This window comes from Hypomesus transpacificus, chromosome 8, assembly GCF_021917145.1.
Source record: "Hypomesus transpacificus isolate Combined female chromosome 8, fHypTra1, whole genome shotgun sequence".
NCBI lineage: Eukaryota > Metazoa > Chordata > Actinopteri > Osmeriformes > Osmeridae > Hypomesus > Hypomesus transpacificus.
Genome location: NC_061067.1, coordinates 13809505 through 13835415, shown reverse-complemented (window position 1 = coordinate 13835415; position 25911 = coordinate 13809505). Strand labels below are relative to the sequence as shown.

The window sequence follows — 25911 nt, the reverse complement described above, 5'->3', positions numbered from 1 at the left end:
CTCGAGGCTTCCGTCTGGCAATAGGAGCACATAGCGCTTATCGTTTGTTTTAAATGTCTGTTTTTTGTAGCTTAAATCGTGTTCAAATCAGGGAGTTGAATTATGATTATACATGCTTGTTGTGCAACACCATTTGTTGTTTCCATAATTTACAAATTAGATGAACTCCCACACCTGTAGCATGTTAGGTTCAATCAAATGGATGGGTATAAAAAGGCATGCCAGCACAATGCGTAATGACGCAAAATGGCTGAATTGGCTTTTTTTGAAGACGTTGCTCAACAGAGAATAAGGAGGGAGAGAATTTTTAGAGAGCACACAGACTTGCTGGCTAATGGGGACGAGTGGCTGATAAGCAGATTCAGACTGCCGCGCGCTGTCGTGCTCGAGCTGTGCGCGGTGTTGGGCCCAGCTTTGGCGAGGAACACCCGGCGCAATAACGCCGTGCCAGTCCCACTTCAAGTTCTGACCACACTGCGTTTTCTGGCAACCGGCACTTTTCAGAGGGAGTTGGCTGACAGGTCGGGGATATCTCAGCCAACCCTCAGCCGTGTTATGCCAGACGTGTTAGGAGGAATTGTAAGTTTGACACATCTTTACATCAAGTTTCCTTACACGGTGGCTGAACAGGCAAACAAAAAAGCGCAATTTGCAGCAATGTCCGGTTTCCCAAATGTAATCGGTGCCATTGACTGCACTCATGTTGCTATAAGGGCGCCGAGTATGAATGAAAATGCTTTCGTTAATCGAAAGCATTTTCATTCAATAAATGTCCAAGTCATTTGTGATGCGGACATGTTACTCGTAAATGTTGTAGCTCGGTGGCCTGGGTCAACCCATGACTCATTCATTCTGAGACAAAGCAGTGTTGGTCGGAGACTTGAGGCTGGGGCTGTGCGTGATGGCTGGATTCTGGGTAAGTTTGATTGATGTGAACATCTTAAAAGGCATTTTCTCTGTACTTCAGTATCTAATTATTTCACTATCCTTGCAGGGGACAGTGGGTATCCACTGAAGCAGTGGCTGCTCACGCCTTTCGCCAACCCCCAGAGCGCGGAGGAAAGGCAGTATTACATCAGCCATACCCAGACACGGTCTGTGGTGGAGCGCACCATAGGCCTGTTTAAAGGCAGATGGCGGTGCCTAGACCGCACTGGAGGGATGCTTTTATATAGACCGGAGAAGGTGTGCCAGATGATACGTGCATGTGCTGTGCTACATAATATGGCACAACTGCAAAATGTGCCTCTACCCCCTGGAGCGGAAGCTGCATGTGTTCGACCCGACCCCCAGCCCCAGGCATTTCAGCCAAACGGTGCGGCTGTGCGCCAGCGTTTGGCTGTGATGCGGCGGTTGTGAAAACACCAAACAAGGTATGGAAATACAATTGTTTATTAACAAATTATTTCATTTTTGTGCTTATTTCGGACAACACTGTCTTGATGGCCTTTAACTCTCCTGCCACTTCCCTGATGCACTGAATAGTTTCCCTCTGCATGGCAAGGACTGCGTCGGTGAGGACACGCCCGCTGCTGGATGGAGATGGAGACGGAGACGGAGACGGAGAGGCACGTGGAGGTTCAGCTGCAACACCCTCTCCACTGGAACATGCAGCAACTAAAAAAAAAAGGGATTTGTGTAAATAAAGTGTTTTGTACATACACGAGTGACTTGAATGCATTTATTTTACTCATTCCATAAAAGCAATTGCAAATAAGCCTACATACCCATTTCATCTGCTGGCACGTCGGTGTCCCCCTCCGCCTCTGTCACCACTCCACTCAAGAGGGACTCGCCGATGATGCCTGCCAGCCTCTCATCAAGAGGGGTCAGTTCCGGCGTCCCCTTTCCCCCGCCCGTGGCAGACACGCTCTGGCGATGGTGCGCCAGGCGCTTTTTGGCCTCGACTTTAATGTCTGACCATTTTTTTTTCAGTTCGGCCACAGTCCGATCTTCTGATGCAGTGGCATTCACTGCCTCAGCAAGAGTTTGCCACTCCAAAGTTTTTTTGGCATTAGTGACTCCCATACTGTGCCCTCCAAACAAAATCTTTTTTCTTTTCTCCACCTCCCCAACCAAAACTTCGATCTCGCAGTCTAAGAAATTTCTTTTTTTTGTTTTTTTTCCTGCGCTTGCCATGTTTCTTTCTCTGCTGGCCCAGAATTAATATTAATTAGGGGCGTTTCATTGACTATTTATAGGCAATATGGGCGTGCCACACAGCCGCCAAAGCTGCGCCAGATTTAGAGTTGATTGTGATTTATAAAGGGAAACAGGCGTAGGACGTGAGTGCGTGTTTTATAAATCCGAATATTTTTGTTCGCACGTACATCCTACATTTCTTCCGTATGCCAGCTTCCACGTGAATCCCACGCAAAGCTTTATAAATGAGGCCCCAGGTTTGGTAAATACCACGCAAAATGCGGAAATACACGGTGCGCTATTTGCGGTTGGGCAAAGGCGCAGATTAAGCTGCGGTCGCAATATTAGTAAATTTTAGTATCCTAAAATTAAGGATATGTATGGACAAAAGGTGTTGAAACAACACAGGCAAGTAGCCCATCCAATCATTGCATTCAGTGGGAATGCAGTACAATCATTGTATTTGGTGCAAACACAATGATTGGTCGTATTTATTACAGTTCTGAGATGGCCACAGATAATGGATTTATTTGTATTTTATTGTCAGTATTTGATTTATAGATTGCCATCTGGATGAAGTTTTTCACACCACTCCACACAACCAAATCCAAAGAGGCCCAGAGGAAAATAGCTCATTGAGAGCTACATAGGTGACAGCCGGCCCACAGCGCCCATATTACATAACCTTAGGTAAGATGTCTGCACATTTTATAGAAGATTAATTTATTGAAGTAAAAACAGTTGTATTAAAGTGAGATCAGACATAGGCTATCACATGTTTGGTAGTTAAATATGATAAATCAAAACAAATTAAATAGACATTTCTGAAAAATATAACTATATAACATCTTGTATTTTCAGTAGAAATGAATTGATTGTGGGTTACAATTTTGTGCTTTTCATCACCATTTCTTTATCCATTATTGGTCCATTTTCTGAACTACTTGTCTTTCTAAAAAATAAAAATCATAAAACAGTTATTATGTAAATACATAGCTGCCAATTAGTCAATAGTGAGGGAATTACTTACATGTCCTTATCTTTCTGTGATTCTACAAGATCCTGCAACTCGGAGTCAAGGGTCTCAGGCAGCAGGAAACAAAGTCCACCACCAACAAAGGGAAGAATTCCATAGATGAGCATGGGAATGGCACAGTGGTAGACCTCCAGCAGTCTGATAAGAGGAGCCAGGATACCAGCTACACGAGCACACATGGAATTTAAACCTACTCCATTCTGCCTGCAAGGATAAACAAAAGTTAGTTTCATGCTAATGCTACATTCATGTCATCTTTAAAAATGTTATTGTTGACACATTAAGCACAGATGTTAATAAAAAAGAGATATGGATAGTTTCATGTTGATATGATTTGTAGTATAAACTTTACCTGACTACAGTGGGATACAGTTCAGCAGTGTAAACATACACAATGGTAAAGGAAGATGCAAGAGCGAACTTTCCCAACACAGCAATAATGGTCACAACAATTGGAAAGTCTGAGCAAGAGAACATGAGACATACAAATATAGATTTAATTTAGGTACAACTGGACAGATAATTTACTGTACTTGAAACAAACATATTTGGATCTTGTTTAATGTTAGTTTTATTAAGTGTTTAAAAAATACTTGGATGTAAAACTGGGAAAAAAATATTCTTTGTTTTTGCTTATTGTATATCACAAAGTAACCAAAGCATTGTAAAAAGTGGGTATGTTTTCCAGCATCTTTGGACACATTACCTGCTGGAATTACTAGAATCACTAGACAAGCTGTGCCTCCAAAGAACAGGGCAATTGCTTGGCAGATTCTCCTCCCAAAGTGCTCAATGAGGGGCAGGCTACCCATTCGAGCAGGAATTTCAGCAACGCCAAAGATGAGTTGTGTGAGGTAAATATCCAAGCCAAAGTTACCCACGTTTAGACTCACTCCATAGTATACCAAACTGGTCACAAACCTGTCAAAGACATACAAGAGAGGTTTTTACAATGGCATTGTAAATACAGAAAGTTATATGAATAGGAAGAAAGGTAAATTATAATGAGCAACACTATTTGGACAGAGGGTTAAGTAGGTTTTGGGGTTGTAGTAATTCATATTGTTTACATTGAATTTGATTAATCAGTCAATTCAATCAAGCTGGCCTATTTTCATACTGACCAAACATAGCTCAAAGTGAGAGCACGCTTTCTCAAGTAGGGGATCCTGAAGAGGTCCAACATACTGCCTGATTTGGATGCACCCTCAGACTCCAACTACAGAAAGAGGTGTGTAATACCAAGATTTCTGCTTCTTTGATATAATGCATTATTGTACACATTTCAGACCATTGCCATGCATGACTTGAACATGAGTGAGTAAATGGCTATGACATTTTTCTTTTCCACTTACAATGAGAACTGTAGACAACATATACACGGTATAAACCATACACAGTGGGTTTTGCAGTCAGTCACCTTGTCTAGCAAAGCCTCAGGGATGGATCTCCCATTCATTCTGGCGGCCTCACAGACCACCTGCCGAGCTTCCTCCTGCCTGCCCTGGGTCACAAGCCAGCGAGCCGACTCTGGAAGAATCCTAACACACACACACAAATGTATATATACGCCATGAACTTCTGTTCCCTGGACTGCTCTTCTGTACTTTGGTTGTCTGTTTACAGTTTTATGGCTTCTATTGCCCTGTGTCACACCAAGCCCTATTCCAACTTTGAGAATCAGAACATGTTAAAAACTAAATATTTTGAGGGTATAAGTTAAAACTAGTGGTGGGCCGTTATCGGCGTTAATGTGCTGCGTTAACGTGCTGCGTTAACGTGCGACTCTTATCGGGCAATAAAAAAAAATATCGCCGTTAATCTATTCTCAAAGTTGGGTTGGGAGCTGGGTCTATACTACACAAGCTATGATGACTTTCACCTTGATATTTTAGCGCGGATCTATACCTAGCCGAATTGCACTGTAGGGGGCGAGAACGAGTCTTCGAACCTGTGTGTATGAAATTGCCACATCAAACGTGACGTGCTTACAGTTGCAGATATGAATCCGCCGGGTTTGCTTAAGGGAAAATGTATTTTTAAGAAGCTTCCCAATAGAAACCTTGTCAAGACTAAGGTTGTTTGCACCTTATGCAATGAGGAATTAGTTTACTGTAGGAGTTCTTCCAGTCTCAAATACCACCTAAACGCAAAGCATCCCTTAGCTAATGCGGAAGATGCCAGGCCAAGCACTGATGTAGCGCAATGGGGAAGAGTCGTTGTCAAACTACTATGTTTGAGGGCAACCGTGGCAAGCCCGTCAGCACAGTTATATCAGCCAAACTGAATAAACAGTTAGTAAACACAAGTACATTTTATTTAACATAATTTGTTTTCATCACCTACTATCATAGTAGAACACCTTTATCAAGTAGTTTGTGATGCATTTTGGAAACGGGAGATGAGCCCCAGCTCTAATGCGCCACTTGGCTTGAGAAACCCGTTCTCAAAACGTACTTTTAGTCATTATTTGGGTAGCACACATATTCTGAATGCCTTCGGCGTAATTCAAATGAGCCATTTTGATCTAAGATTACAGTGAAATTAATCTAGATTTTATTTTTTAATCTATGCCCACCACTAGTTAAAACAAAACAAATAAATGATATAGCTGCAAGCAGCGATGCGGGTTCCTTCTAAAAAATATAATAATTACATAGTAGAGGATCAGAGTTAAGTTGTGACAAAGGGAATGTAAAAACAAGTTTCACCCCCCAGCAGTCAACAAGATTTATTTGGCCGAATCTCAATATTCCCCCTTAGCCCTTAATTTACCCTTAGTCCTTGACCCTCAAAACTGAGGGGTAAGGGCTACATATCCCTAAGAAATGGGACGGCACTTGGTTACGAGTACGTCATCTAGCACGTATCGATATCTCCAAAGCAAGTAGTGTTACGCACTGATATCAAACGAAATTCGCTGCTAATGGAGTTAACTTAAAACTGCAGACATGCTGGTCAGAGAAATGCGGGACTGTTGTGCAAATCAGCACTGTAACATTAGCGTACCAAACTAGCGATTTTTAGAAACGTTTCAATTAGGAAAATGGTTGCAAATATATATGTACAGGACTGTGTATACCACAAAACAAGACTCATCATTTTTTTATCAATTAATTAAGCCGAAAATATTACATTTATCTGACTCTCTGGATGATCTGGCCGCCATTGTTGCCTGTCGCGCGGTATTCCATTCCAACGTCTATAAAGCCGAACAATGGATTTTGGTGTTTCAAAACCCATTGACCCTGTTTGACTATGTTTAGCTTGTGTTCTGCTCCTCTCTCTTACCAACCGTCTCTGGAGGAGGGGATCCCTCTCTGAATTGCTCCTCCCAAGGTTTCTTCCATTTTTTCTCCCGTTGGGAGTTTTTCTGGGAGTTTTTCCTTGTCTTCTGTGAGGGTTTAGGTTGGTTGAGGGGCAGTTCTATGGGCGTATGTGAAGCCCTCTGTGACATGCTTGCGTGTAAAAGGGGCTATACAAATACATTTAATTTGATTTATTCACATAGCCCTAGGTTTTAAGTAAGCTCCCGATATTACTTGGTTTTAAGGGGCGTACACCCCTTCGTCTTAGCCCTACCCCTAGCTCCAAAAGAGTATTGGGACACCACTAGCTCTCACGGGAACGCACAAAACTAAGCGGAAGGGGTAAGGGGAAGTAGCCTGGCTGCCAGCCCAACTTCCCCCCCCCCCCCCACAAAAAAATTTGGTCGGGAAGTTGGGTCTGGAGGGTTTCGTATTGGGGAACAACTACAGAACCAGAATCTGGGCGAACCAATGAAATTGCCAGGGCGGGCTTTATACGATGATGGACAGATGATCAACAGTAAAGTAATCAACAACGTCACGAAAGAGCGCTTGGGTTGAATTCGTTTTCAACTAACAACATATTACGTCGCTCTGATTGGTTGTAGGTCTATCCAATTGAGCGAAGAGGCATTTGTTTTACGAGTTCGGTTGAAACCCGCACCGTAGTCACAGCCCAACGGAGAGTTTTCAGACTCATATTCTGACTAGAATTATGAGTATGACAACGTCAGGCTAAAGGGGAAGGGGGAGTATTGGGATTCGGCCTAAAACTACAAAACCCTTGGACTACAAATACTAAGCTCTAATTTACTGGCAGTTATGTTAATACTTGTAACCGGAAAGGGATCAACTCACTAACGTGGAAAGGACTTTCAATGTTTCTCACTGCAGTGGGAGAAAGAGGGATTTTGGATATTGTCGGTAAATGTAAAATAAAAGTTCAACTGACTGTGATGGCATTGACATGACAATAATTAAGAAAGCAATTGAGGAAATTAATCAGCCTCTGATTTACATCTGTAATCTGTCATTTCAAGTGGGTACATTTCCAGAAAAGATGAAAATTGCTAAAGTCATTCCACTTTATAAATCTGGGGACAGACACCATTTCACAAATTATAGGCTTGTTTCTCTACTTCCACAATTTTACAACATTTTGGAGAAAAGAAATTGTGGGTATATTGGATACATTTATTAATAAACGTAAACTCCTTTCTGAAAGTCAATATGGATTTAGATCACAAAGATCCACAGCAATGGCAGTCCTTGAATTAATAGAAGTCACCAGCTCCTTAGACAAAAATAAATCTGCAGTTGGTGTATATATTGATCTCAAAAAATCATTTGACACAATAAATCATGAAATATTAATCAAGAAATTGGAGCGCTATGGTATCAGGGGAGTAGTCTTGCACTGGATAAAAAGCTAACTAAGCAACAGGCAACAATTTGTGCAAATAAACTGCCAGTCATCTTGCTTGGACCTTGTTTTCTGGTGTCCCCCAGGGGTCAGTATTGGGACAAAAACAGTTTATTCTTTATATTAATGACATCCGTAAGGATACTAAAATAAAGTTTTTAAAGTCTAAAAGTTTGTTTTGTTTGCAGATTATACAAATATTTGTTGTACAGGTGATGATTTGCAGCAGCTTTTGGCTGAAATCAACTTAGAGTTATTCAACTTAAGATATGATTTGATATTAATAAATTATCATTAAACTCGGATAAGACTAAGTTTATGTTGTTTGGAAACTGCAAAAGCAAAACAAATTTGCAAATCCTGATAGATGATGTGTCGGTGGAGAGAGTTAATGTAATTACGTTTTTGGGAGTGATGATAGACCATAATATTTGCTGGAAACCGCATATTAAATACATTCAGTCTAAAATATCCAGAAGTATTGCTGTTCTCAGCAAAGCTAAACATTTTCTAAATTGTGCTGCACTACATATTCTATATTGCATTTACATTACATTTATGGATATAGCAAACGCTTTTACCCAAACCGACTTCCAAGAGAGTTTTGCAAAAGTGCATAGGTCTTGTTTATATTATTAGTTTCTATTTATGTTCAAATGTGTATATGAATGTGTAATACGATGTTGATCTATTTCTGGTGCATATGTATATGTTGGGATTGTTCTATCTATAACTACGGTTTACCTCACCTTTTTTGTCTGAAATAAATTAATTCATCCATTCACTTTTACAGTGTCCAAAGCAGTCTCACAATATCGATCAAAATACAACTTTTATAAATTATAACTTTTTATCGCTGTCTTACTAGAACGGCGTATCTATGCGCCGTTGACGAGTGCTGACGTTGTGACTGTGTGTGTGTATGTGAGAGAGACGCGTGAGTGACAGAAAGACGGAGAGCCGGGAAAGGAAATGCAGCTGAACGAATACGCTGCGTGTTTTGAATAGCATTAAAAAAATTATAATAATAACAAAACGCAATATGTGGCGGCCGGTGTTAGTCTATGTGTGGGAAACACTGGGGTTGCCAGGTCCTGCAAACACTTCTATCTCAACGAATGCCCAAAACCAGCCTAAAATGCCTGAAGAAAAAATCTCAGTCATTGCACAATTGACAAGAGCCATGAGGACAACTGGGCTAGGACAAAGTACATGTTCAGCTACTTGCGAGTGTAACTAGTGAAAGTACAGCAGTCTCGACATACAAGTCTATGGTTAGACTCTCTGGAACCATTAAACTACACCAGGGGTCCTCAAATTTTTTGGGCCCAGGAACCCCTTACAGGGGAGAACATTTTCCAAGAACCCCCCAATAATCATAACACCCAGTCAGCATACCCTTTGTGCTCTTAAACAGACACAATATTCTTGTTTTACATTTACATTAAATTTATTAATTTAGCAGACGCTTTTATCCAAAGCGACGTCCTAGAGAGAACTTTACAAAAGTGCATAGGTCAATGATCATAAACAACAACACCAAAACATGAAGCATTTATTGTGAAAAGCAAATAAGTACCAATAGGAAGAAACATAAGAGCATGTAGTTAAACAAATTACAAATTAAACAACATGAACCTCAAAAGTGCGAGAGTGTACCTGTAGGAAAGCAAGCAACAATAATATAATTTACAGTGAGTACAAGTAGTTAAATCAGTTAAAAACTAACCAACAAGTGCAACATATTTTATGATTTAATAATTTATGGAAAATTATTTCGCAGACCCCCTGGCTATGGTTCACGGATCCCTAGGTGTCCGGGGACCCCACTTTGAGAACCACTGAACTACACAACATGCACAATCAGGGGGACCAACAGGATTATCTTAACTAACAAACAATAGGCGGCTGCCGGCGACGCCGGCGCTGCATGAAGTCAAACGCACCTAGTAACATTGCACACATTTAACTGAACAAACACAACAACTGAAATCCTTCGCACCGCTTTTCTAACCTAAATATTTTCCACAACTCTGTCCCTTTTTTGGCATGCCACACTGCATGCTAGGTACCCAATGGCACTGACACTACTATATGATTATCTAGCTGACAATGTATATCCAATGTGACATCACCAGGGGACAGTTAGTGAGGGATGATACATTCCTGAGGTGGCAACACCCCAACCTGGTGGCAGCGGCCCACATTACATCTCCCAGAATCCCATACCAATTGGACAGGTGTAGGCTGATTAGGTGTGTAAGCCACCTAATCAGTGGCGGTTCTGGCACATTGTGCGCCCAGGGCGAGTTTATCACTTGCACCCCCCCCCCCCCCCCCCCCCCCCCCCCCCCCCCCCCCCCGGAGGAAGAAATCGTGTGCCTACCCCGTCGGCCGCCCCCCGACAGTGCCCCCAGAACGAGCACCGCTACAACCTGGCTGCGACAGACAAAAACGAAACTGCTGCACGTCAAGCAGGGGTGCCTGCAGCTGCCTGAAGGGGGCGCCAATATGCCATTTCCCCACTAACTGAAATGATCGATAAGAGAAAAACGAGAAGATATTTCTTTTTTTTTATGCTTGTGCGCCCCCCAAGTGACATGAAAAAAGACCGGCTGCCCGGTCTGCCCGTGCCTAAAACCGCCCCTGCACCTAATTAAGTTAGGACTAGAAAAGGGGATAGGGAAAAGAGCAGGGAGAGGAAAAACAGAGAGACAGAGAGCACATGGCTGGTTAGCTTGGACCAAAGAGCAGCAGTTGTATCCCAAGCTCTGTGAAGGACGGCGTTGAAGGGGAAAATAGTTTTTGTTTAACTTTTGTGGATTTTTGTTGGACTGTGAAAGGTTGGAGGAGGCACCTGCCTGAGTTTATTTGTTGTAGTCTGCTCATGGAAATAAAGTGCCATCTTCCTGTGTTGTTTACGTTGTCCTTCCCGCCCTGTTGCAATGCCTCACTCTTGCCTGCCCTAGTCGGCTCTTCTTGTGACGCCACACCAAGCTAGCAATTTCGCCAAATCTGACTGCAGTTTTGTACACCATATGTACTGTGTTATGGTTGTTTGAGTTAAAGAACTTGCTAAATGAATTCAATGTTTGTTAAATGTTAAATCCAACTATAAATGTATAAAAGAGTTTCAATCAAATCAGAATTTGGGCTACCTCTGCCTAAACTGACATGCACCATCTCAGAGCACTGAGTTTCAACATCCATTTACACATTAAGTCTCTTTATTTTTGACCCTACTCGTAACGCACGTTTAACTTATGATCTGCACCTATCTGTCACCAACTGTCTCTGGTGTGGGTGGTGGGGGCTTGATATCCAACAAATTACACCCCTGAACTTTTAAAACTAAAATCTATTGGCCTACTACAATTGTAAATATCCTATGGTTTCTCCATTTGGGCCTTGATACAATGCCATCTAATATTTTTATTGCCCATTCTGTACAGTTTTTGGGGACTTTCCACACCAGCACCCTTTGCCCAGTTCCTCCATTCTGCCCTACTACATGTGTTTTCCAACACCAGTTACAATCAACCCTGGGTTATAGCCCTTCACCATTGCATGGTGCCATTCATTCTTCATAGATCACACCCATCAAGTCAAAGTGAATAGTAACTGGTCAAAGCCCATGGTTTCTGTGGAGGAATTCAGTCGTCACACTTTGTCAACCCCTCTGATCTGTCCTCCTTGTATTGTGCCGAGTATAATTTGACCGGCAGCTAAACTCTTCTCACAAGCAATCCACCGGAGATGTTTTCCTCCTTCCTTATTGAATATATGGGAAGTTAAAACGGGAGAGAATACATAATGTATCAATAAGATGTTAAAAATAAATACAGAGGCATGTTACAAGTTATAGGCCGAATCCCAATACTCCCCCTTACCCCTTCCTCTTAATTTACCCCTAGCCCTTGGCCCTCGAAAGTAAGGGGTAAGGGCTACATAGCCCTAGGAAATGGGACGCCACTTGGTTACAGGTACGTCATCTAGCACGTATCGATATCTCCAAAGCAAGTAGTGTTATGCACTGATATTAAACGAAATTCGCTGCTAATGGAGTTTACTTAGAACTGTAGACATGCTAGTCATAGAAATGCGGGACTGTTGTGCAATTCAGAACTGTAACATTAGCGTACCAAACTAGCGATTTTTAGAAACGTTTCAATTAGGAAAATGGTTGCAAATATATATGTTCATGGCTGTATATAACACAAAACAAGACTGTCATAATTTTTTTATCAATTAATTAAGCCGAAAATATTACATTTATCGGACTCTCTGGATGATTTGGTCGCCATTGTTGCCGGTCGCGCAGTTTTCACATAGCTCTAGGTTTCAAGTAAGCTCCCGATCTTACTTGGTTTTAAGGGGTGTGTACCCCTTAGTCTTAGCCCTTCCCCTAGCTCCAAAAGAGTATTGGGACACCACTAGCTCTCACGGGAACGCGCAAGGGGAAGGGGTAGGGGGGAGTATTGGGATTCGGCCACAGATTGTCTTATAAAACAGAGATTATGAAACTGTACGAGTTTGGCTAGAGAGTAGAATGTTGATGAGACCAGTTCATTGAGTGTTTGGGGAATGCAGCTCTTAGGCGGAATCTCCGCAGGATGGTTAGAGATTGGCCAGAGTCCAGTATTCTAGATATTCGGGATGAAGCACTCCTGTGGCAAGTGGAGGAGGTCTTACACCAGAGTTGCCAAGAGGTTCAGTCAGATGTCAGTGAAGCCCTGTGCTCTGTGGTCACAATGGAGAGGGAGGAACACACCATTTTAGATCAAGTTCATAGAGCTGTTGGCCGCCAAGATAAACAGATCACGGAGCTAACTAAAACACTGGCAGAGTTTTCTAGGGCTTTGAAAGATTTGACCACAGGCAGTATATGTCGGACAGTCCCAGAGCTTAGACAACGAGTTAGACCCCAACCCAGATTCACACCAGATGGAAAACCTATAGACCAATTATCACCATACGTCACACAACTGTCATGCAGGCTAAACTGCGCATGTCGGTTGCAAAAGATGAACCTCTCCGCGGTCTATTACACTTGGAGTGTTGATCAGGTCATCATATATCTCTGGTCACTGGATTGCAGGCAGAGTACGAATTATACAATGACAATGGGGGGGGTCAACTTCTTCTACAGGGCGTGTATCGACCCCCCCGACCTGTTGTTTTGACTTCTTTTGGCGGGGTCCAAGTCTTAATTAGAGGGGTCAGACACCCCCAAACCCCCCCGTAATTCGCACCCTGATTGCAGGGCTTGATATTAACTTTTTGAGGCTCTTGGCCTTTGGACAAATACATTTACATTTCACTTGTCTATGCACAAAAGTCACTTGACCCCGATACCCTTAAATAACCTGACCAAGTGATCGGGCAAAACTAGCCTGGCTAACGGAGGTCGCTTTCTCAGGCAAATGACAATGAAACAGGCTTGGTTAAAGAAATCCGAGATGCTGGCTATCTTCATCAGGCTCGTATCTACATTAGGCAGTCCTCCCTGACGTTTCTGGTGTATAATGGAGTGAAATACAACATTGTGCACACTGAGAGTGAGCGAGTCTGAGTGAGGCTAATGTCAAAACAGTGTAACGGGGACGCAGTCTCACTCAGATTGCCAGTTTAAACGAATCTGAAAAATAATTTGCATCTCTCTTGAAAGCTGCCCTGCTCGACTTTTTAGATGTAAAATTGACTGTAAAATTATGAACTTTGTGACATGACGTGAAGACATGGTTGCCGCTCAACTATGCAGTCTGTACCGGGCGACATTCTCACTCAAATTTCAAGACTTTCGTGACCCAAATCAAAGTTTTGATGCGACAGTGGGTAATTGCTTTCTCTCCTAAGGCTGTCCTCCTCGACCTTTTTGGTCTTTTTAAATTGAACTATTTGTATTATCTGTGTGGTCCTTTTGCCATTTAAAATGCTATCCTTTCCCGGTTTTCTGCACCCACTTTGCGCGCACATCCCGAATGTTTACAAACAAATAATTGGTCTATATGCTCTAAGTGTAACGGGGTGGGACATGTAGAAAGGACATGTCTCCGGTCACAAAGAGTTCAGGATGAGACACAAACTGATTCCCCTGAGTTGGAGTTGGTGTGTACAGCTGCCTTCTCGATCTCCTCCCTGCCAAACTTTGTAGGGAACTTCTCCCTATTATTGGACCACCCATGCTTAATATTATTAATTAATTTATTGTAACTGGACAAGTCCCTGACGATTTAAAACAAGCTATTATTAAGCCCCTTCTTAAAAAAACTAACCTTGTTGTCTTTTGTTGTCCAATTTCAAATTTGCCATTTCTCTAAAAAAAAAATGAAAACGCTGTGGCACAACAGTTTACTGAGCACCTCTCCTCAAATCAGCTTTATGAACCTCTCCAGTCTGGTTTTGGTCTTCACCACAGCACTGAAACTGCATTAGCCAAGGTAGTCAATGATCTATTATTAGCCTCTGACGCGGGCTCTAGCTCTGTCCTGGTTCTTCTAGACCTAAGTGCAGCTTTTGACACTGTGGACCATGAGATTCTCCTGGAACGTATGGAGAACTATGTTGGGATTTCTGGTGCTTCACTTCAGTGGTTTAGATCGTATCTATCTGATAGATCATAATATGTCCACTATTGGCTATACTACTACTATATGGCTGCTCATCCAGGAGCTGCACTGTAAAATACGGAGTACCACAGGGTTCAGTTCTAGGCCCTCTGTTATTTTCACTCTATATGTTGCCTTTAGGAAACATAATTAGAAGCTCTGGGGTAAATGTTCACTGTTATGCAGAGAATACTCAGCTATACATGTATATAAAGCCTGGAGAATTTCTACATGCAATGGAAAAATGTGTTTCCGGGTTGAGAACTTGGATGACAGCAAATTTCCTTCTTCTTAATTCGGATAAAACCGAGGTTCAAATTTTCGGCCCAAAAAAATACAGAAATAATTTATCCAATCTGACCTTAGACTTAGACGACGTCAAAGTATCTCAAAGCCAGCTGGTAAAAAATCTAGGAGTCACATTAGACCCAGACCTTTCATTTGAGTACCATATTAAGCAAATCACCAGAACCGCATTTTTCCATCTACGTAATATTGCCAAAATATGAAAATTCCTCTCAAAGGATGATGCTGAAAAACGAATACATGCTTTTGTTACGTCCCGATTGGACTACTGCAATGTGTTGTTCTCTGGCCTCCCAATTACCTACCTGAAAAATGTACAGCGGGTGCAAAGTGCTGCTGCTAGACTATTGACTAAAACATGAAAGTTTGATCATATAACATCTACTCTTATCTCTTTACACTGGCTCCCTATCCAAGCCAGAGCTGATTTCAAGTTTTACTACTAACTTACAAATCTCTGCATGGATTGGCACCACTGTACCTCTCCGGTCTCCTTGCACCCTTAGCTTGTGTTCTGCTCCTCTCTCTTACCAACCGTCTGTGGAGGAGGGGATCCCTCTCTGAATTGCTCCTCCCAAGGTTTCTTCAATTTCTTCTTCCGTTGGGAGTTTTTCTGGGAGTTTTTCCTTGTCTTCCTTGAGGGTTTAGGTTGGTTGAGGGGCAGTTCTATGGGCGTATGTGAAGCCCTCTGTGACATGCTTGCGTGTAAAATGGGCTATACAAATACATTTGATTTGATTTGATACAGAGTTTGACAATGCAGTGGAAGGTAAATTTGACACCAGGGAAGCCTTCCAGAAAATTCAGACAATAGACGTGAAAGATACAACCCCCTATTTTGACGATCTGAAGTATCAAAACGCTAAGCGCAAGTAACTTTGCGGGCGTGACTTAAGCTTGGTTGTTATTTTGCCGGCGGGATAAATGACTTTGCGCCTGGCGCAAATCTAAAAAGGGTTGGTCTGAAGTAGCTACATTACTAATGGGTGTGGTTTGGGCGTAACGTGCAATAAACCAATCAGAGCATCATCTCGCATTCCCTTTAAGAGCAGCGCTTGTTCCATGGCGAATTGCTATTCTGCTATTCCAACGGCGGATTTGCCAGGCGCACACCAGTGGTTCACAGGCGAGGAGACCGACATTCTCGTCAGGGCCGTAAAAGATAGAGAAGTGACATTGTATGGGAAAGGAAGAGCAGTTTTCTCATTGCACTAAGTTGCCCACTCATGTTGCTCATTGAAATAATTGGGGTGTGCTGCCTTCGGCGAGCACAAACCATTGTTATCTCACATATTTATTAATATTATTATTATTCTTTTTGCCCCCCTAAAACTTTGCCAATATTTGGACTACATAGACAACCTTGGTGTCAAACGTTTCGTCTTGGTAGCGATTGAGTTGCTTGTATTTGGATTTACGTTCCGTTGCACAGTTTAGGAGGCTACGTTTTTGTGGGGACAAAGTGCCTTTTGTCGACGAAGGGTAATCTGTGCTAGCTACGTCACCACACGTTAGCAACGACGCATGGATACAACGAGATAGACGTTCTAGCTCGCAAATAGGGGTTATGCCCAACATTCTTCCGGGTTCTACAAAATGGTTGCCTAATGTAGTGCGCACGTAGGCTATTGGCCTACTTTCATATTTGCCGCAGCAAATATGAGATCCGACTTGAAAATCGCCAGTAATATGTTTGCGAATTTGTGACGAATCTGGTGATGCAGGCGGACTGATAGGTGCACGCACAGCTGGGGAACCAGTTGAATTGGGAACCAGTTGGGACGTAAAACCGGTTCGAACGCTGAGCGCTCCGCATACCCCTATAGGAGCTTGGATTACGAGTGAAAAATACCACCCCCAAAAAATCACAACCATTTGGCTTTGTAAAGAAAACGATTTCGAGTGGAACTGCAATCTCGCATTTTTGATTTAGGTCGTGACAGTCTTTCAAATTTGAGCGAGTGCAGGTCGCCCTGTGACTCACGGATACTGTGGAACGCCTGTAGCAAACGCATTAAATCGAATGCTAAGTTAGCCTGAATGTAGCTAAGAACGCCACTGAGAAATCTGGCACCGGAATTTTAAGGTCCACGTCCTTTTCTTAGTTCTATAACTAGCGACTACTATCGAGATATTAAAAACAAACATGCCAGTTAACATGTTGACACTTACCCCTTAATGCTATCAAATGTTGGTTGCAATACATATTGAGGAAGTGTGTGAAAATAATGTTTATAGTTTTTGCTGCTTTGGCTACCTTTCATAGAAGGTCGGCACCACCGGGAGACATATCTTAAATGAAAGAGTAGGTTGTTTTCTTCAAAATAAGGTATATTTAGTCAATTTTAAAACATATACATTTTGAGAAAAATCAAGTTGAAGACATGTTGCTGAAAATCCCATAGGAATGCATTGAAATCTAAACGTTCTATTGAGAAAAAGGTTGGTTTTTCCCTTGTAACTTTTTCCCGCATGTCGGCACCACCCTGATACCTACTGGAAAGCAAGGTTACGTATAAAGGCGTCATCAGTCAAATTTTAAAGAAAATCGAAAGACATACATTTTGTGTTTTGGCTCCCTGAATGAGTCTTTCAGAAACCTGTGACGTCAGACGTTTTGAGCCTCTGTAACTCCCGCGCTTGACTCATGCTAGGCTGCCTCCAATGCTCACATCAACTGATTGACATCATAAGAGTGCTACTAGCCTTATTATATATATCCGTATGTGGATGCAAGTATCGGTCATGGTTACTGGTTTAAAAGATACATATTTTTGACACTTTACATGTATCTTTACAGTGTGTTGAACAAAAAAACAAGGTTGGTAATATAAAACCCACTCTCTTGGTGACTTTTAAATAAATGTTTCTACCAAAATGATTCATGGTAGTGATATGCAAATGTTCTTGTCACGTAGCACAAATCGGAACCAATCATAACCTTTTTGTCTGTCAGGAAATGCAAAACTTGAAAAAAAAGCGCGAATATTCTTTCTTTCTGGCAATCAATTTTGCAAGAAAATAAATTCTATGGCAGATAAAAAAACAAGAACTATTGAAATTGCATTCATAGGTGAGGGGGAGCAACACATAGCCACTTGCAAAAGTTTAGGTATCATTTTAGATCCAAATAGTCTTAGGGTTTGTGGTAAATTACCATTAGAAACCTTAACAAATGGGATCATGATCGACATTATCACGCGTAGTCACAAATTAGTATTTCAAATGCCAGCGCACCTTGTAACGTTTAATATAATTAAAAATAACTTTAAACTCCACGAACATGACTTTGATGATAAAATATGGAACAGAATACATACTGTTGTAAGTAAACTGATGAAACGATTTGATAATTTAGTCAGAGTTAGTGATAAAGAATCGTGTCTCGGTGTGGTGTTTGAGCTACTGCCTCCATAATATGGGCGTGAAGTTGTAGAAACTCCGCCCAAGCGTCTCATGATGCCAATGAGACAAGTCAAAATGACCTTTTTGATGTTAGAGAAGCTAATGATTTAGTAATTGGTTTACAGGAACACGTTAGCATTGTTAACGCCACTAATATAGAGTACCAAATAGTAGAAGTAGATAAATCAACTAAGGAACGTAAATATATGTGGCTTTAAATATACCAGGCTGAGAAAGAAAGAAAAGTCTGGTCAACGTAGCCTACGTAACATACATAGAAAAATTAAGAGGAAAGACAATCACATAGATTACCTTGAAGTTCGATGTAAAGGGAATTTGCAATTGTTCGAGCAGGTAAATGCAGAGCTCAAAACAGAGAGAGATTAGAGCAGAATATTGACAGCTTGCAATTCCAAATGTTTGTTTTAGGGTAAAAGATAAAAGCAAAACCCACAAGAGGAAAGATGTAACTTTACCGGACAAAATGACCAATTTAAATGACCAAATACTGTAGGCCTACTGGCAGGGCCGCCCATAGAAATGGCTGGGCCCCTGAAAAAGTCCAGTGAATGGGCTCCCCCCTAATTGGTCTTTAGGCTACTTATATTAACGCATGTACGTGTGCTCTCTCTCTCTACATAAGACATATGTAAACTCCCATTACTGAGACTTACTCAGTAATGGGAGCTACATAATAGAAAAACAAATTCAAAAACAAATATAAACATCTTTATACATAAAACTTAAACATAAAGTTTAATAAATATAACTGAGGCCTTAATAACTTGTGTGGCACCGCGCCAGACAAACACACACATAAAAATAACAATTTGACACACTGAGATCTGCTACACTCACACCACATTTTCTAGTATAAAATGCAATTTACCTGCCTTCATCTTTGCCTGTTATACAGCTATCTTCCTTGTCTTTCTGGATGCAAAGTCTTTTATAATGTATTTGAAGTCAATTTGTTTAGCCATTTCACACACAATGGCAAGTATTGTGATTGAGCCTCTCCTGGCTCATTGTGGACCGCAAGTCATTTTTATGATTTTGAGTTTACTTAAGGACCTTTCTCCTCCTGCCACAGTTAAGTGGTTAAGGTAAAGTGCAGAATATCCTCAGAGCAATGAGCAATGCAGAACATGCGCTTTCTCAGTGTCAGCTTTGCTCAAACTAGCTTCCTCTTGGCTAACATCGTGGCTACTGCTGCTCGTCTCTGCCATAGATGTATCGATGGTCTCTGCAGCCTGGCTGGGAGCATCTTTCGAAGTTGACTGGAAAGCAAGCAACAACAACTATTATCTAGCATTGTCACCGGCTAACTTGGTCTAGCGTTATGTTGTGTAGTCTGTCCTGTACCCTGACTCTGTTTAATAATCAACACTTGGTCCAACCCTGCGTTCGCACCACTCGTTACAAAGGGTGAGGTCTTCACCGGTTAAGCCAACAATACAATGTTTAAGTTAGCTTTTTTTAAGTAGGCCCTAATCGTGAGTATTTCAGTTAAAAATAAAATTAGTTATCATTTCTTAAAATATTTAGGAAGAAACATGATTATTGCTGGCATCGCGGCTGGGCCCCACCACGGACCCAGAAAGTTTTCCCATATATGGGCGCCTACTGAACATGTTTTAGCAATAAATGATAGGTATAGAACGCTTGTTATAAAGCTTAGAGAGTGGCAGGCAGACAGCAGGCAGTTTATGAAGGGTGAGGTCACTCTGTTTGAGGATGTAGACATCCACAGAGGACCCATCTTAGATATGTTGTTGGAGTCAACATCAGAAGAGTTTGATGCTTTGACTCAACAAGTTCTAGAACTTGTATCTGCTAGTTTAGTGAAAGTTTGCTGTAGGTTGGTAGCGGACCACTTGGAACATGGACGGTATGATGATGTGTCTGAAGATCAGTATCATGTCCTCAGATCAGAACCCAAAACAAATGTTTTATGCGAGAGGGATTTTGGGATATTTGATTAGATCAAAGTTCAGGGCAAGTAAAATAGCATTAGAGGGTATGGTCATGTTTAAGCAGAATAGGTCCTGGGAATGGTTGTCAGGGTTAGATCCAGATAGAAAAGCTGAAGTTCTCGCCTCAGCTCGGACATCTGTGAAAGGATTTATAAATAGGTTTGTAGTCTTGCAATTGGTATGTAATATTCAGACTGTATTGGGTAAATACTCATTTGTTTGGTTTTAGCATTGGGTTGTCTGATCAAGTGGGCCTGTGCGGCACTGACAGACTTAGCTTTGCAGTGTGTCATTTAGCTATTGGTTTGTAATATTCAGGCTTTGTGGTAGCTTGAGGATATTCATGATGGACCATTTTGTGATATGAGACAGGGGGCCCCAGTAGGGGGTGACTCCCTGTTAAGCCAAATGGTCTGCCATAATATCTGATAGCTGCATTGGGTAAGTAGTAGGAGTATTTGTTTGGTTTTAGCATTGGGTTGTCTGATCAAGTGGGCCTCTGCGGACACAGACAGACTTAGCTTTGCAATATTAAAACGGACTATGTCTATAAAAGTAGATACAGGTAGGATTAGAAGTAGTAGCTGATTTAAACTGTTGTATTCTATTTTAGTTAATTAAGCAATAAGCCCCAAGAGGCCGTGGTTTACGCTGATTTTAGAACAGGTAAGGGGAGTTGTTAGGCACGACGCGAAGCGGAGTGCCGAAAACCCCCTTACCTTTCTTGGAAGTCGCTTTTGATAAAAGCGTCTGCTAAATGAATAAATGTAAATGTAAGTAGTACAGTTTGGTGATATGAGACAGGGGGCCCTGTAATGGGGTGACTCCCTGTTAAGCCAAACTGTCATAGCTAGTATAGAAGTAATAGATAAAAGTTGCTCCCCTGAACCTTCACCATGGATGCAGAGGTGCCCAATTGTCCTCTGAGAGCTATCAACCTGTAGTTTTTTTCACAGGCAATGACTAAATTTTGGACCATAAGTTTCATATCCCTATAAATAAAGTATATTATTTATAATACGATTAGTGTATACTTTTTATCCATCATGAACAAACAGACGTGTTCAAATCAAGGTATTTGAAAATAATGGGCAATGTCACAACAAGGACACACAAACACCCTGTTCAACGTTAAATACACCCCCAAGTGGCCAAAAATTTACATTACAGCAGTAGTGCTAAACGGGACAAACATTTGCATATTTGTGGTCTCGATTTAACATAATTATTTATAGCGAAGTACTGGACACCGCATTAGCTCGCAATGTACAAAGAATGTAAGTCTGGATAAGAGCAGAGAATCTGATAAGAGCATCTGCTAAATGACAAATGTAAGTCATATTTCCCGCCCTGGCTAGAAGCAGAGCTCTGTGACGTAGAACAATGGCGTTCTTAAAGGGAGCTTGACAGCTTCTCGGTGCCACAAAACTCAAGGCTTAAAGCGGTGGAACGTTTCAAAAAATTAACTAAAATCACGCCTAAAAACGGGATTTGTCAGAAAACTAATAGAGATAACTGAAATCTGACTTCGGATAAGTTTAAGTTACGTTAGGTTACATACGGAATTGAAAGAAAAACGGAGCAAAACTGATAGGAAATGTTTGGTCTGTCCTCCCTACCGTGAGACCGCCTCGTCTTTTAGGCAGCAGCCATGCTAGAAAGCGTCATAGTAGTATTTTTTTTAGCTAATTTTATAGTTCAATTTTACACGAAAAACAGAAAGAGGGACATTTTATGACGATATGACTATTGTGAAAACAGCCAGGTGGTGAGATTTTAATATAGGTTGCTGTAAAAACGTTGATTTGTTTGCTACATGAGAGCCTGTCAGCCTCCATTTACGATTGCGGAAGCAATGTTGTCAACAGTGTTGACACTCAGTCAATTGTCGATCTGCGTCTGGTGAGTACTTTCTTAATTTCGTACCAGGGTCAATTCTACATCTAAATGGACAGCAGTGTTTTAAAGATATGGCGATTGCGAAGACAACCAGCGGGTCAGCATAGTTTGTTATTTGTGTAAAACTTGGAATTTGAGTGAGACTGCGTCTTGTTTTGACGTTAGCCACAGAGTCACAGACTCGGCTCGCCCACTGGCAGTGTAGTAGGCTACAGAACTGTCTTCAATGCCACAGCTATGGCTAAACTTTATTATGTCTTATTACACGGCTGTTCTTAATACTGTAGAATGCTCCATTCACTTGAATGGGGCTTCCCAACATTCTGCGGTGAACAATTTTCTCATATTTGACCGTTGCTTGGCATATTTGACCGCTGTCAAGGGAAGTGGCCTTTTTGCCTCGGATTCACGTCTTTCGTTCAAGCCCCCACCCCTCGCCCCTCGGCTTGAAGCAACGGCCCCGGTGAATGTAGGTGGTATTGCATTACGGTTAGGTTTCCGACTCTTCCGGTCGTTTTTATTCTATTAACTCCAGTCAACATTTACAAAACTATCTCCCCCAATAATTTTTGTTCGATTCTTGAACCTGGCTCATACTAATAGCTTTTTCATAGAAGAATTTTTCCAGATTTTTGATAAATTTGAGACCAATCCGAAATGGGTAAACTAGCAACCCATTTATTTGCTTACGTCAATAAAAGTTGCCTGCAAATGTGCTCGCGGATACTAACAGGGCACGAGCACCAAAGTTCACATTGGCCGATAGCCGATTTACATTGAGCTGAATGAGCCATAGACTTAAATTGAATGAGCAAAGGGAGAAATGGCTTGAGTTGCCTGCCTTGTTGTGGCAAGTTTAGCACATCGTTGTCACATATACATGAAATGTTGTTAATATAGTTTATTCCCGTTATTGTAAAACGGATTGGATTTTTCGTAAAAACGTTCATGACATGATGGCAAAGATATTATGTTAAGCGCGAGCATAGATTGTTGACATGTCTATCTGGAGCAAAGACGAAGATTAATACTATAACTGTTAACCACAATAGGAAATTATATATATTTAAATAATATTAGTCTTGCCTTCAGAAGCTTTTGTTAAACACACCCATTATTCTTTTTTTGATCGTGCCAGACTGCTTTTGTGGGACAATGAAGGTCCTCAGTGACTATGTTTCACCCCTACATCTGATGGTAACGTCTTGTAGCCTATATGGTTCTATGAATATGCCCCTTTCAAAGCCAAATGTTCAATAAAGTATATTTTAGACACACTTCTCGAGCTTTTATTTATTACATTATTAACATGTCTTGTTTGATCACGTTATTACCATTCAGTGTTTCCCACAGATTAGAAATCTAATTGTGGCGGGGAGGGGTGGGGGTTGTCAGACGGGGGGGGGGGGGGGTCGTAATAATTCCTTCATTCGTTAGTTAATTTGTTAGTAATTTGTTACATTAAATATTAATCCAAAATGATTCACACCTTCACAAAATTAACAACAACTAACATATCATTTCTGCATTATGCATGTAGCAACGCTAGTGCTAAACAACTATTTAACTGGTCGACTCCATGACGCCGAGTAAGTAGCTAGCTCTTGAGACTTCTCACCAAAAGAACGAAGGGGAAACTTCGAGTACTGTAAGTCGCTCTGGATAAGAGCGTCTGCTAAATGACTAAATGTAAATGTGAGTAAGCTACCTAGCGAAAAGTACCCTCAACTTTCCTCGACTTTTAGCTACGGCACTAATGCTGAAGGCTCGCTGATATAGCTGTCGGTCTTACTAGAACGGCATATGTATGCATTGTTGCTAACGTGTGCTGACGTTTTGACTGCGTGCATATGTGAGAAAGACGCATGAGTGACAGAGACGGAGGGAGAGCAGGGGAAAGGAAATGCAGCTGAACGAATACGCTGCGTGTTTTAACCTAAATAGCGATAAAAAAAGATTTTTACGAAACGCAATGTGTGGCGGCCGGTGTTGATTCTGTGGCGCACCGCCACAAATAAGTCTATGTGTGGGAAACACTGCCATTAATAGACGTTTGGTTTTCTAGGTTGAACATATAAAACACAGGCCACATTTCTACACCGATGATAAATTGAAGGCAGTGTGAATTTCGTGGCATTTCGTTTGAATATAAAGTTGACAGTAAGCTATGGTAAGTCTGCAGTATGGAAGATTTCGGTTACCTAAATAACTATTAAGCTTTCTTTGCCTGGCGAGAACAACGACGGAGCTGTTCATGTTAACAGTTTATTTCATCCGATACAATGCATTGGAAATCATACTCATATCACGAAGAAAAAAAGCAACATATGATGAGTTCCATCTAGAATAGCCCTATATTTAGCCCTATAGCCTATTTCTAAAAAACAAGTAGAAGGAATACTATACAGTGACGGAATACATTTCCGTTAAGTTTGCATCATGTCTTTGATTCTTATCGGACTTTCTGCCCATAGATTCTGCCTTAGCTCACACGCTCGGAACCATATAAATCTATGCTTGTGACTGGTTGTCGCAAAGTATGACGTGTACAGCTAGTTGCAAGCGTGCCCGAGGTCTCGGACCTAGGGGAAAAAATAGCCACTGTTTAAAGCTAGACCGGAAGACACGGAAGTGGAAATATGGCCGCGCCCGGTCTCGCGCTCTCGCTTGCCTCACTGCGCCACTGAGCACTTTTCATAGAAATGAATGGGGACGCCATCTTGGAAGACAAAAGTAGCTTACTCTAGTTATATTAACTCTATGCTTTCGTAGCACTCCGCAAGTAGTCCGGTAACTTTTCAACCCCAGCGTACTCTGTTGCTTAGAGACGTCAAATGATTTGAAGCCTAAATAATGTTCAGTCTATGAAGTTCAACGTCTTTGGCAAACTATTTCTCTGCTGATCAACAATACGAATGGTAACAAATACATTGTTAAAACCGTCCCATAGCCTACAACTTCATAACCAGGCCCAAACGGAATACGCGGGCGCAGAATTCCGACGAAAACCCGCGGAATTTCAAATAGAATGCATTGGTTTGAGGCTAAATGTAAATGAGCTTCTCACCTCATTACGGCTCTATTTTTTAAACGTCAGCCAAAATGCCGAGATTCAGCCCAGAAGAATTGAGAAGGAAACACTTATCAACGAAAATAACTGCAAGAGACAGGGCCAGGGAGTTTTCAGGCGACTTTTATGAAGATGGATCAAAACTTTTTTGTAAAGTCTGTCAGCACTCAATTGAATATATTCGCCGTCAGACAATTGTGGAACATCTTCGGTCGCTCCGACACAAGAACAAGAAGGCTAGCGGATCAGGTAAGCATAACTATTTATTTTAATTGTAGCCTAGGCTACTGTATATCTATTAAATCAGTTATTTTGAATTTGATCTAGCAGATTTCATTAAGAGCATCCTACCGAGTTTAGGCCGAATTATAGGCTACTAGGCCTACTCCGTTTTCACAGAGATGGACACAGGGAACGCCCTCTCCGATGTTGAACGCCCTCTCCGATGTGATCATATGAATAATTCCTAATAATAACTGCTTAGATGCCAGGCTAAGGTTACACACACATGTTCAGGTCTTGGTCTGTGGATCCCCTGAAGTAGCCCTGCAGCCTGTTGCACCAGCTGTGCGTAAGTTCTTTCTTAGTCTAGGGTGCAAAGTCCATACTAACCGATACGTTTAAACTAGTTAGTTTGATACTAAAGCTGAGAGGATGTTTGGTTGCACCACGGATACGTACGTTTCATCGTAGGTACACTGGCATAAAGTCGACACTAACCTAAATAATGTCGCGGAA

At 41.6% G+C, this 25911-nt stretch overlaps 2 protein-coding genes across 3 annotated transcripts in view; one reads left to right on the top strand and one right to left on the bottom strand.

Moving 5' to 3' along the window:
• Positions 1-246: 246 nt before the first annotated feature.
• Positions 247-2163, top strand: LOC124469924 (putative nuclease HARBI1). Of its 2 annotated transcripts, none has more exons than XM_047023468.1 (3): positions 247-916; positions 995-1373; positions 1505-2163. In XM_047023468.1, exons 1-2 carry the CDS (start codon positions 247-249, stop codon positions 1357-1359), a joined length of 1035 nt encoding a protein of 344 aa, XP_046879424.1. In that variant the 3' UTR covers positions 1360-1373; positions 1505-2163. The 2 variants fall into 2 exon arrangements, with proteins under 2 accessions (XP_046879424.1, XP_046879423.1); XM_047023467.1 differs by having other exon boundaries at positions 1486-2163.
• Positions 2164-2618: 455 nt separating this feature from the next.
• The window catches only part of slc22a13b (solute carrier family 22 member 13b), a 126192-nt gene continuing 102899 nt past the window's right edge, over positions 2619-25911 (bottom strand). The window contains exons 5-10 of the mRNA XM_047023464.1: positions 4599-4719; positions 4303-4397; positions 3885-4099; positions 3531-3639; positions 3173-3382; positions 2619-3094 (exon numbers count right to left, since the gene is read on the bottom strand). Coding sequence (XP_046879420.1) covers positions 3025-3094; positions 3173-3382; positions 3531-3639; positions 3885-4099; positions 4303-4397; positions 4599-4719 — 820 coding nt within the window. The 3' untranslated portion in view covers positions 2619-3024. The remainder of the gene's footprint in view (positions 3095-3172; positions 3383-3530; positions 3640-3884; positions 4100-4302; positions 4398-4598; positions 4720-25911) is intronic.